We start from the raw sequence: 13,981 nt of genomic DNA, 5'->3' as shown, positions 1-13,981 counted from the left end.
CATCAGATTTCCCCAGGGTTGCCTACCCTCCCGGAATGGCCAGGAGGCTCCCAAAAATTGGGCACCCCTCCCGCCCCCCCGGAAAGCTGGGCAACCCTCCCGGATACTGGCGGCAGATTGCTGCTGTCTGAGAGGGGGGGGGGGGGGGGAGCAGCGGATTGCTGCTACCTAGCTCCACGAGGGGTGTGTGCAGGGGCTACCCCCGCCAGAGATTTCCGACCAGCACAGAGATGCAGCGGGTTTAATCCTGATGCGGGGGGGGGGGGGGGGGGGGGGCTACGGCTTACCTGCTCCCTGCTGGATACTTTGCTTGGAAGCTGCTGCAGCATACATTCTTCCTGCTCTCCTTGGCGGGTCAATACCGCCCTCCAGTGGCCGGCGCCCTAGGCAAATGCCTAAAGCTGCCTAGTGGTGGCGCCGGCTCTGCACCCTTCTAATCTCCCTGGCCGCAGCGGTGTCTGACTCTGTCTTTACACATTTTTATTTACAGGTGAACTACGAGACCCAACGGGCACATTAATGCCCCCCATGCTGGGTCTTGTAGTTCTCCTGTAAAAAAAAATGTTTTCTCTAATTTGTAAATGGATTAGCCTGGCGTTCACCACCCTGGGACGTCGGGGACAGGCCTGGCCTTCAGGGGGGTCACCACTCCCCCAGGTAACCCATCAAATGCTGACGAGAAGGGGGATCTCACGCTGTTTTTTTTTTTTTTTTCATTTTTACTTTGATACATTTTTTTGGCCAGAACCATGCACAGATGCCATTGATCTATGCATGGTTCTGTACTCACTAGCCTGAACTTGGGGGCTGTTCTGGTTGATTTGCAAGGTTCTCACGGAGTGATGTGTTGGCCCCATAAGCTTGGGGCACATGCAGGTAATCTACTTGTCTAGCATTGTCACCTTTTGTAGGGTTTCATTGCACAAAACTCTTTGATGATTAAACAGAACTGAGAACATCAATAGCTGATCAATTAAATTATTATAAGTGGAGCACACGCTCCGGGCGCTGAAGGGGTGCGGCGGCACGCCCCCCCGCAAATGAACTGCGGGCCGGGAGTCGGGACTCACTTAATTTTCCTCATCCGCCTTCAGCTTGCATCTATGTGCTGCGGCTGCGCTGACCGGCGCCTGCCTGCCCACCCAATCGCTCGGCTGCTGCTGCCGCCCGCAACCCGATGACGTCATGTCACAGACTTCCCCATGTCCCCAGCCATTTCGGCTGTGATGATGAGCCGGCTGGGCAGAGCAACAGAAATCAGGAGGACATTCCCCTGCCCCTGCTACACTCCCTCCTCCCTGCAGCAGCATCATCACTAGTCTCCGTCCCTAATGCTGGCTGCCTGTAGCCTGTTGGACAAGGAGGCTGACTGCTGCTGCCTTGGCAATGAGCTATTTCAGTCCCCCTTGGCAACGAGCAACTTCAGTCCCCCTTGGCTTTGAGCATGAAGCCCCTGGCATCAGGCAAGTTCCTAGCAATGAGCATGATGTGTAATCAGAGGCGGATTGGCCCACCGGGAAACCGGGCCATTTCCCGGTGGGCCGGTCCAGATTCCCCACTGGCAGGGCCGCCGACTGTGCCTGCGGGGCTGGCATCATCCTAGATGCAAGCGGCCGCAGCCTGGTCACAAACGGCAGCATTGCCCAAAACAAATATGGGCGCCGCATATATGCATATATTATATGCACATATGCGGCGCCCATATTTGTTTTGGGCTATGCTGCACTGTTTCCAGTGACCAGGCTGCGACCGAGCGGACAGAAGCGCGGCGGTGCGGCGGCCATAAGAAGTCACACACACCCCCCCCCGCACTGTGGCGTAAGCCCCCCCCACACTGTAGCATCAGTCCCCCCCACACCACCCCCCGCGCACTGTAGTGCCAGCCAACAGTCTCCCCCTGGGCTGCAGCGTCAGCCCCCCCCCGGGCTGGATTCCGTTCCCAATCCGCCCCTGTGTGTAATGGGCATTACATTGTGTTATATAGGGCCAGATTCTCTAAGCTTCAAAAGTTATAAAATGGAGAGTGATAAACAGCCAGCCAATCAGCTCTTACCTGCCATGTCACAGACTGTGTTTGAAAAATGTCACACAGGAGCTGATTGGCTGGCTGTTTATCACTCTCAATTTTATCACTTTTGAAGCTTAGAGAATCTGGCCCATAGTATGTAATGGGCATTACGGTGTGTTATATAGTATGTAATGGGCATTACGCTGTGTTATATAGTATGTAATGGGCATTACGCTGTGTTATATAGTATGTAATGGGCATTACGGTGTGTTATATAGTATGTAATGGGCATTACGGTGTGTTATATAGTATGTAATGGGCATTACGGTGTGTTATATAGTATGTAATGGGCATTACGGTGTGTTGTAATGTATGTAATGGGCATTACGCTGTGTTATATAGTATGTAATGAGCATTACGGTGTGTTGTATAGTATGTAATGGGCATTACGCTGTGTTATATAGTATGTAATGAGCATTACGGTGTGTTGTATAGTATGTAATGGGCATTAAGCTGTGTTGTATAGTATGTAATGGGCATTAAGCTGTGTTATATAGTATGTAATGGGCATTACGGTGTGTTATATAGTATGTAATGGGCATTACGGTGTGTTGTAATGTATGTAATGGGCATTACGCTGTGTTATATAGTATGTAATAAGCATTACGCTGTGTTATATAGTATGTAATGGGCATTACGCTGTGTTATATAGTATGTAATGAGCATTACGGTGTGTTGTATAGTATGTAATGGGCATTACGCTGTGTTATATAGTATGTAATGGGCATTACGCTGTGTTATATAGTATGTAATGGGCATTACGGTGTGTTATATAGTATGTAATGGGCATTACGCGGTGTTATATAGTATGTAATGAGCATTACGGTGTGTTGTATAGTATGTAATGGGCATTAAGCTGTGTTGTATAGTATGTAATGGGCATTAAGCTGTGTTATATAGTATGTAATGGGCATTACGGTGTGTTATATAGTATGTAATGGGCATTATGGTGTGTTATATAGTATGTAATGGGCATTACGGTGTGTTATATAGTATGTAATGGGCATTACGGTTTGTTATATAGTATATAATGGGCGTTACGGTGTGTTATATAGTATGTAATGGGCATTACGGTGTGTTATATAGTAAGTAATGGGCATTACGGTGTGTTATATAGTATGTGATGGGCATTACGGTGTGTTATATAGTATGTAATGGGCATTACATGGTGTTATATAGTATGTAATGAGCATTACGGTGTGTTATATAGTATGTGATGAGCAAATTAACGCTGTCTCGGGGAGATGCACGGGGGCGCCGGTATCTGGGATGGTTATCCACCTTTCCGTGGGGCCAGGAGGAGGATCCAATTTTTGGGAGCTTCCCAGCCATTCCGGGAGGGTAGGAAATCCTGACCGAAACCTAACCCCCATACCCACTGCCTAGACATCCCCCCCCCCCCGCACAACCTAACCATAAGTGCTCCCACTACTGCCTAAATCTAACCTCCCCCTTCCCCCAGCTGCAGGCTAGTGCTCCCCTTATTCTCAGCTATCGAGATGCCCGCTGTCGGTGTTACGGCATCAGCATCCTGCTGACCACAACCCAGAGGGTTGGCTCATTTACCTCTGACCTACACCTGAGTCGTCAACACGTTTTCCATCTTAATAGTTAATAAACAAAAGTTCCATATGATACTGTAGGTTTGCGGCATCAGAGAAAGTTGCATCGGGATTAAAAACCCTGGGCTGATCTAAACGACCAGTTTATTTTTTTCTACCAAACTATTGGAAATGTTGTCATCTTATCATTCAGACTAATCATCAGATGACAGAGCTATGCACTTTGGTCCTAAACATGTGTGGCTACATGAATAGAGATCCTATTGTTTATCCAGATCTGTTTTTGTGAGCACCTTGAGATTAGTACCGCCAACACAACCCTGCTCTTTGTGCTCTAAAATGAGTCCCCCCCCCCCACCCCTCTTATGTGACTTTTATTTACAAGTTTATATGTGCCCTCTTACAGCTTTTACTAACAGGCCCGTGATTTGCCACAATTTGCGCTAATCTATTTCTATAGCCACCACTAGTGTTTTTTTAATATAGTTGCTATCTTGCTGGAATTGCACAGTGCATGCAAATCATGGGCAATTGCGAACCTAGTGAACATGTGGCTCCACAGTTGTTGTGAAACTACAGGTCCCAACATGCACTGCCACAGTTTGCTGTGAAGGAATGCTAAATATGTGGCAGGGCATGCTGGGATGTGTAGTTTCGCAACAGCTAGAGAGCCACAGGTTGGCCAGGACTGGGCTATGACATTTGGCCCATTGTGCCGGTCTCCTTCTGTGCTTTTCTCTCAGGTATTTATAGCACCAGACTGCATGTTTTCATTGCCCTGGGATATGACACAACATTGCATACTACATACAGCTGTGTACAATCCAAAGCACACAGCAAAGTGTCATATCCCCGGGCAACAATAATAAACAATGCGTCCAAATACACACAAGGAAGACAGAACTATAAAACAATGAATTTAGTTACATTTGCAGGATATAGTCATGAAATAAATTGTTTAAAGGTTAAATAGCTACGTTGGGTCACATAAAGATCTAAAACGGAAAATAAATATTTGCTCTTGCTCACTTTTAGGGAGGTATTTATCAAAGCTTGGCAAGAGATAAAATGGTGAGAGATGAAGTACCAACGAATCAGCTCCTGTAATTTTTCAAGCACAGCCAGTAAACGCTAAATTAGTAGCCGATTGATTAGTACTTCATATCTCTCCTTTGATATACACGTCCTTAGAACACTTTTCTAAATATGTACATCTGAATCAGCTTTATTGGTCAGTTATACCTTCGTATACTAGGAATTTGTGTTCAGTTTGCTGTGCAGCAGCCAGGAGGGTAACAAGTAAACCGGAAGACAGTATACACTATAAACAATATAAACAGGTGGGGGAACATGTAGTCATACAGAAAGTTATTCCGAGGGGACACCGTGTTAGATTATGTGCAGGGGGTTATGGCGCGACTAGACAGTGGGGTGTTCATGAGTTCACGTGTCAGCAGGTGAACCGCTTGAGGGAAGAAACTTCTTTGGCGTGTGATGGACCTGGTGGGAATGGCCCTGTAGCATCTGCCCGATGGCAGCAGGTTAAACAAGCCATGGCCAGGATGTAGTTGGTCCTTGACTATCTTCATTGGCCGCTTTTTTGCTCTGGACAGGTACAGGTCTGTCCCGATTATCTTCTCCGCAGTTCTGACTACCTTGTGTCTCTCGCTGGCGGAGTCGTACCAGACCAGTATCGAGGAGCACAGTACAGACTCTAGTAGAAGAGGAGCAGGAGCTTCTGTTGGATGTTGAACTTCCTCAGTTGCCTAAGGAAGAACAGCCTCTGCTGCGCTTTTCCAACAATAGTATCAGCGTTGGGCCCCCATTTAAGGTCCCGGGAGATTGTGGTCCCCAGGAACTTGAAAGAGTTCACTAGCGACACCACACTGTCAGCAATTGTTAGTGGATGAACACCAACAGACTTCTTCCTAAAGAAGGTTGCGCTCGTAGTGGTTGCTGCTGCACCACCGGGCCAATCGGTCCACTTCTAATCTGTAGGCTGAATCGTCCCTGTCCTTGATGAGGCCAATGATAGTGTCATCAGCAGATTTGATTATCATTACTGATTGCGCCTCTGAGGTGCAGTCGTTGGTGTACAGGGAGAAGAGTAGGGGTGAGAATACACGGCCCGGGGGGGGGGGGGGGGGGGGCTGCTCCTGTGCTCCTGTGCTGATGGACAGCATTTGGAAGGTGAATTTCCCCGCTTTCACAACCTGTTTGCTATCAGTCAGGAAGTCCACAGTCCCAGAACAAGGTAGCTTCAGGGACTCCTAGGTGGAGTAGTTTGGGGGTTAAGGATGTTGGGATGATTATATTGAAGGCCAAGCTGAAATTGAAAAACAGGACCCTTGTATAGGTACCAGGTACATCCAGGTGCTGTAGAATGTAGTTGGCGCAGGTTATTCACACAGGACGTGAAAAAGCAAGCTGATTGGGGACTGAGATCAGGTGACATCTATTTAATGCGGCAGAGAGGAGATGAGACTTGGCGCACTGGAGGGATGAGGAGGTGTTGGCTTGTGAGAGGAGAGGAGGAAATAAAGAAGCAAGTGACTGGCATTTTCAAGGATTCAACAGTGTACTACAACATATCAAATATACGGTCTGCCCGTGGCATACATAAAACCCAGCAACAGGTTGTGAACAAACTTAAAGCACTTCGTAAGCCGTACTCCAAGGTGCAGGATCTCAAGCGGAGGAAGAGTGGTGGTGCCCGTTTGGACAATCAAAGCTGCTCTTTCAACAGCCAATAAAAGCTGCTCTTAGATTTCTCACACTTGTTGGCAGGGCAGGGCTGCCACTCAAAATTGTGGGGCCCGGGACAGTACAGATAGATTAAACAAAAAAAAAATCCTTGCGTGTGATATATATATATATATGTGTGTATAGCACAGCGGGGCATAGCAGGTAATCCCTGGTCTCTAATATCGGGGCGAGTGTCCTCCAGCTCCACATCATCACGTCACGTCGCAATTGTGGGTGCTTCCTGAGTTGGCTCCTGGCTGTCCTGCTGCCAACTGCACTGCACTTCTATGTCCCAGAAGGGCAGCAGGCACTGCTGGGACTTGGAGCTGGGCTCCTGCCACTCGCCAAGGGGGCAGCATGCGAACCACGGCCCACCGCTGTGAGAAGGAATGGCGGCCGCCGGTCAGAGGGTAGGTCCCGGGACAGTTGTCTCCATAGCACCCCCCCTAATGCCGGCCCTGGACCCGGGAACCAGTGTGAACGTGGCAGACCCGGGAATTTCCTGGGTCCAAGGTGCAGCGTGAAGGGGGTCTGTGAGCTGAGATTATCTGTGCCCTGCAAAAAACACAGTATCACAAACCCAGGATTTTGCAGGGGCGGCAATGAGAACATAATTAAGTACTTGAATAACTTCCCACCTAGACATAATCACTGATTTATTATGTATAAAGTTCTATGCAATATTCAGCGTGTGCACTAGTAACACAAAGCACAGCAACAACAACAGCTATTTCTTACTATAGACTCCTAACAGCAGGTGTCTCTATTAGTAATAACAGGGCTGTTATCTCATCCTGTATATTGAGCAAGCTGTGGATATAACACATGCAGCCAGGAAGGTTTCCCCACACGTCAGTCCTAGCACTCAGGCTGAGCCATAGGGCGCAGTGAGGCGTGGGGCTGCCCGGGCATGCAGCAGCAGCAGGGTGACACCCACCACATGTGCCCGTGTGACTAGCGGAAGTGAGGGCGAGATCAGCAGCCAGCAGGGGAGCACTCAGCAGCACAGTGCAGCAACTACAGGCTGATGATGGGGAACCTGAGTTGTGTCCCGCAGCCACACCGGCAGCTCCGATACTCCTTCAGCAGGAAGAACTCACTCCAGGGGAAAGAGTAAGTACTGCTTACACTCAGCTGTCCTACATGGTCTCTGCTTACACTCAGCTGTACTACATGGTCTCTGCTTACACTCAGCTGTACTACATGGTCTCTGCTTACACTCAGCTGTACTACATGGTCTCTGCTTACACTCAGCTGTACTACATGGTCTCTGCTTACACTCAGCTGTACTACATGGTCTCTGCTTACACTCAGCTGTACTACATGGTCTCTGCTTACCCTCAGCTGTACTACATGGTCTCTGCTTACACTCAGCTGTACTACATGGTCTCTGCTTACACTCAGCTGTACTACATGGTCTCTGCTTACACTCAGCTGTACTACATGGTCTCTGCTTGCACCCAGCTGTACTGTACATTACAGGTTGGCTACTACCACTCAGCAGTATACTGTACTACTACATTGCACATGTTCCTCGCTTATACTCTCCTGTATAAGGTGGCTGCTTACCCACCGCTGCCTATCATCCCTGGGCAAATGGTGATCATGGCTATTTTGTTAATGCACCCAACCTTTACTCAATATGGGGTGATTGTGTCTCTTGTGATGGATAATCTGGGTACAGTATGAAGTTGTGTGCAGCGTGGGTTGGAGTTCGGTTTGTTTTGCATGAATGGTATATTGTAGTCCTCTGTGGGACATGTAGAGAAACCTGTTGAATTAACGAACTTTTAGCTGCTGCCGTGGGAAAGAGCTGTCAGCTACTGTACAATGTGTGCGCAGTGTGTACTTACTATGCTGGGTAGGTAGGAGTAGGCAATAACATCTGCGGCTTTAACCATTTGTTCATTGATCTGTGGGATCTATACTACCTGGGCTTCAGAGTGATATATGGATTTGTTGACACTTTTTATGCAGTTTATAAGATTTTTCCCAACTATTTTCTGAGATAGGTTAAAATGTACTTCATAGTCCATCAGTAATAATCTATATTTTGTTTCATCTTTAGGGTAAGTTTTCCGCAGTAATACATTTAGCAAACACTACAGGAATTCCGATCTGCCATATTTCACGGCTCTGTTCATGCAACATAAGGATTATATAAAATCTACCATTACATTTATTTTTTATTTTTTTGAACCAGATGTAGTTGTGTGTAAATGTCCCAGGAACACGGCTGAAGGCGCGTTTCAGGATAATGCATGTAAAGGTGCGCACAGCGTGCGTCCAGGCGGTGCAGTACCCGCAGCCAGAAAGCATAATTATGTCATAATGGTGGTAATTTATCACTAGAAGTTAACACACAGGATAATTTGATGTTGTCCATCTAAAAATGCTTCTACACCGTCAGTAAAAAGAAAGCAAGCTAATACATTTACCATGCCAACAGTGTCTAATTAGATTTCAAGCAGTTTGAATACAGGGACAATTAAACCCCAGGGGGCATTCCCATCCCCCACCAGTATGTTAATGTGGACAACATTGCTGGTTTTAATTGCATTACAGTATCAGACAGCATAAAGCATTCAAGTCCCAATGCATGTTTGAATAGAGAGATTTTGTGATTTTCCTGAGTGTCGGTCCTTGTCACTTACCCACTTGGCAGCTTTGGAGTGGAGTCTTGTGACCATGCCACCGTTTTCAAGTGCACCTTTAAGCTGCATGTTTCACAGTTTGCAGACCGGGCAATAGTTTGCTGCAACTAAAATGTATTTTTTTTTTTTTATGGACCAAAACCCTGGTTGAATTATCTTTACCAGTTCTGCGTTAAGGTTTTTTTCACAATTCTGCAATAAATTAGAATTATATTAACATTTACATCACTCCTGGTACAGTACTATGCTGTCCCTTTAGTAGTCACTTTCAAATCCTTTTTGCAAAGCATCTGAAGCGTCCCACATGACACTTAATAGCTTGAAGATGTATTAAGCATGGGTATGAAATTGCAATGAACTAGCTTGGCCTGGCTTGCCTTGGCAGGCAGAGCCGGACAGTTGCTGGCATGTATCCTCTGAATGTCTACATATAAAACACTCCTATTATTGCTGCATTTATATGGATGTGCCGTTAGGAATTGTCAGCTCTCTGTATTTCGGGACCTCAGGGCTGCAGTTCACATTCTTATCTGTCCTTAGCTACTCTCACCTGGCCGGTTAATGCTTATTACTAAATACCTCCTGTGTTGTTTAACTGCAACGCTTGCTTAATATGGCCTCGTAAATTGAAATTCACCTTTAAATGAGAACCTGAGACAGAGGGGGGAATGCATAAAACCTTCTAATCTAATGTACGGCTAATTTGCTTAAAGCAACCAGTTTCTACCTATTATTGTAGATTGTACTTGATAATTGCTAGTTAGAAGCTGATTGGTCAACTGCTACAACCAACTTTTCCACTCTCTAGAGGATTTGGTACCTCTCCTCCAAAGATTCATTGTGTCCCAAGGTTTTGATTATGTTGTGGATGACTGTTCTGTAATAAAAAACAGTTGGTAGGATGTTATATGGGAAAGAAGTGGAGCAGCGATGACTTTAAGCCGAATTTTTGTAGCAAAACTCAAATACTGTATATTCTGCCCAAATCCGTTGACAAACGAGCAGACTATGGACCTTATTCTGGTTCTTGCGCTCCCATGCGAATTCGCATGGGTGCACAATGTTTTTAAACTGCGCATGTGCTGTGTTCGAGCGGCCAGGGGCAAACAAGACTGCGGGCGGGGGGTGTGGGAAAGAGGAGGTTGGGCGTTCCCATGTTAATCGCTCAGTGCCGGGGGCGGGCAGCTGACATCACTGGGCGGGCTGAATATGACACACAGCGCTGCGAACCTCGTATCGCTGCGTGTCAACCGGAATAACCCCCTATGTTTAGATCATCACAAAGTGGTCTGCCACCAGTGTCAGTGTAATATTTCAAAACAACTAGTATAAGTGTCTTTTGGTTAAATGATACAAGGCCACAATTTAATCACCCCCCTTCTCTCCGCAGGCAGGACAGCAGAACGAAGTGGACATATTTGTTTGGGAATGAAAGTGGGGTGGGAAGAGTAACGAACTCGGACAACATCCTGCACTACATCCCAGGAAAGGTAAATGTCTCCTATTTCTTCGTACACTACAAATGCCCCTGCCGTGTGGATGCTCAGCGGTCACTGCTGCACTGGGTGTACGACCGTCTGAGAAGGGTTAAGTCTGTTTGTGGGTCTTATCGAGCACATCTGCTGTGTACATACCTCTGCATGCTTGGAATCTGGGATCGGCTCCACAGTCCATCTCCCACTATTCCATGGGAAGCACATTGCTAATCAGAACATTTAGCTGCATACAGGACTAAGGTGGAGATGTACCTAGCATTGGTGAGTGATACAGTGGAGAGATTTTGGGGGGTATTCAATCCCAGATGAAATCCAGGTGGAAACAGCATCCAACAGTATCCAATCCGGGCAAGACTTGCCTGCAACAGGTTTGCCTCCCTATGGAGGCAAAGCTGTATTGTCGGAAGTGGGCACTGGAATGTCAAATTTGCGGCTTTTTTCGCCTATCGGCACCCGTTTTCGCCGATGCCAGGACTTCCCGACTGTCATATATTCCGCCAGTCGGAAGAACGGAGCACACATCGAATAGGTCGAATGACATTTGACCTAATAGTATCGGAAATGGACGCTATTTCTGCCTACTGAAAATAGCGTCTGAGATTGAATTCCCCCCCTTAAAGTACAATCCAATCTTCTCCTAACTGCCATGTTACAGGCAGTGTTTGAAAATTGACAGGAGCTGATTGGCTGGTAGTTTATCTCTCTCCAATTTATCACTCTGCAAGGTTGAATACACTGGCCCCCAAAACATGGTGAACCCCTTTGAGCGCCAAGTGTATTTGTCAAAATAGGTGTAAAAGATTGCCAAGCAGACATTTGTTGTTCATGATAATGACCTGTAATGTTTACCTTCTATAGGAAATCTATTTTTTATTTGAATTTATATAACAAATGTGAGTGACGCTGGCAATTTTAACAGATATGTTGAGCATCTCTCGCACAGATGTTGGTGCTCTAAGGGTTAAAGCAATAGCAGAGTTTTAGTACTGTATTCCTGCATAGTTTGGGAATTACGTGCAGCCCTCGTTCCACTGCCAGTGCCACTGCTACAAAGATAGCTGGATAGTGACTGATAAAGACCATTATTTGTTTATTATTGCCGGGAAACCACCTGTTCTCAGCACACTGCCCCAAAGTCATTGAGAAATTGTGTCTTGCTGTTGATTTCTGCTGAGCAAATGATCTCACTGTCTGCGCGATGAGAGACCTGCATCATTAACTTTCACATTAAGAAATAAATGTTGTGAAAGATGAGGGGGGAAATCAGTCACCAGATAGGAGGTTATTTGCCAGAAAAAACACGTTCAGTGGTAGTTTGCAGGTCAGGGAAGGATATAGGTGGGTACACTTCTGCTGAAATTCAATTTTTTATCGGTATACTTTTAGGATACTTTTATCTACTACTTTTTGGTTTTACAATCTAACTGCATCGTTTGTGCCGCTGCAGTTCAGTTTCCCTTTTGGGCCATACCACTCAAGGGGTTAAACGTGGAGAGTGTGCAGGAACTGCTGTCTAGGAAAAAATGTGGGCTGTAGCCTGGCATACAGGGAACTTTAATCTCACTTCATTTTGTCTCCAAAGCTACATGTTTTTTTTTTTTTTTTTTATACATGCAGAAGCTTATTAGCCAACCTCATTCATATACCTAGGCGGAATTTGGCCCATATAGCCTTAGCTCCTCCCATCAGAAGATTTATGCTGTGTACACACGGTCCGATTTCCTTTCCGATGTTGACGATATAGTCGACATCGGATGCAGATCGCAAGGGTTTTAACCCTTGCAATCCCGATCCCGATGCGCGTTCACGTATCGGAAGCCAGAAAGTCTTGGCTTCCTTGTCTATATAGTGCAGATCTGCACTATATAGTCAAGATAGGATGCAAATAGGATCGTGGATAGGATCTTAAGGCACATCCGATCTGATCAGATCGTGGATAGGATCTTAAGGCACATCTAACGTGTGTACACACCATTACACCCAACAGATGACATTTGTTTTCATGTCAAATCTACGCACACTGCTTACATTTGTGAAGTTTTACAAACCCGTTGAACTGTGAAGCGTATTTGTACACATTCCATCTACCTAAATGACCCTTAATGCCCGTCTATTGATTTTTATAAATTGCAGTTTGTGGAATAAACCCGATAGCACAAAAGACATTTGAGATGATGGAATCCAGCACCTGTCTGGTTTCATTGTATGACTCACGGTGTCTGTGCTGTGGTTTCATGGCCGTGTATGAGAGCACTGCAGGCACTTGTGTGTAACTGCTGACCTGGCAGTCTGAGAGCCAGACTTTCACTTTAACGTTGCATTCTCTCCGTGTTGGTAAACACCTCCATACATATGTGTATGAGTCTGGTAGTAAATCCATAAATCATTTTTATCCTATAATTAAGCAAGTGATGGCTCCCAAGCTATTGGCATATCCTTCCATTCTTTGGCATGCTGTCACATGTAGTTCTGCAATTTATGTAAAACCTGAATACCGGAGCCTGGATCTCAGACACACATTTTACATCCGTACTGTAAAGTCATCTCGCTTTCATTGTGGCATATTTCCTAAAGCAGAATGTATACAGCACTTTGTAAATGCCCTGTTGTGTAACGCTATACACATATGGATGAAGAGAGCTCACTCTCCTTTATAGTGCAGAACACATGGTGATCGTTCTATGCTGGGCACCCCTAAGTGGCAAGAAAATGCGGTACTCTTTACCTAGAACGGCGCCCGCGATTGGCATCGCGGGCGTTGGGGGGTAAAAAATCGCGGGTACATAAAAAACGGGTGCGACGCGATGCCCGCGATTTTCCCATAGGGATCAATGTTAAAACTGTGATTGGACGCGATTTTACTGTTAAATGCCTCAATGCCCGCGATTTGGCCATAGGAAACAATGTTAAATGGGCCACAGAGCCCTAATAGTGCCCTTGAACTGTGAAATGGCCCCCACAATTGTTAACGCCACCCCACGATCAACGTCAACCCAAAGCGTGGCGAGCGCAGCGGTACGCGTCCTCCGACCTTTTCATACCCCCACTATCCACGTCGGCGTGGAGTTGAGAATAGAATAGTGTGGCGAGCGCAGCGAACCACCGAGCCCGAAGCGTGGCGAGCGGACGCGGATACCTTCACAGGTAAACGCGTCCCTTCGCGGGCTTCACAGGTGTCCGCGTCGCCATGGACACCTGGGAAGCCCGCGAGGGGACGCGTATAACTGTGAAGGTATCTCAACTCCACGCCAACGTGGATAGTGGGGGTATGAAAAGGTCGGAGGACGCGTACCGCCGCCCCTCGCGGGCTCGCTGCGCTCGCCATGCTTCGGGTTGACGTTGATCGTGAGGTGGCGTTAACAATTGTGGGGGCCATTTCAGACTTCACGGTGACTATTTGGGCTCTGTGGCCCATTTAACATTGTTTCCTATGTAAAAATCGCGGGCATTGAACAC

The 13,981-nt window shown here is 46.7% G+C and overlaps 1 protein-coding gene across 1 annotated transcript in view; it reads left to right on the top strand.

Moving 5' to 3' along the window:
• The first annotated feature begins 7,239 nt into the window (after window positions 1-7,239).
• The window catches only part of PLEKHN1 (pleckstrin homology domain containing N1), a 44,243-nt gene continuing 37,501 nt past the window's right edge, over window positions 7,240-13,981 (top strand). Inside the window, exons 1-2 of the mRNA XM_083163278.1 lie at window positions 7,240-7,488; window positions 10,420-10,519. Of these exons, the coding sequence (XP_083019404.1) occupies window positions 7,403-7,488; window positions 10,420-10,519 (186 nt within the window). The 5' untranslated portion in view covers window positions 7,240-7,402. The remainder of the gene's footprint in view (window positions 7,489-10,419; window positions 10,520-13,981) is intronic.

The sequence above is a fragment of the Crinia signifera genome, chromosome 19 (assembly GCF_055691185.1).
Source record: "Crinia signifera chromosome 19, ASM5569118v1, whole genome shotgun sequence".
NCBI lineage: Eukaryota > Metazoa > Chordata > Amphibia > Anura > Myobatrachidae > Crinia > Crinia signifera.
Note: the sequence above shows the minus strand (reverse complement) of the source record. Positions and strands in the feature narration are given on the sequence as shown.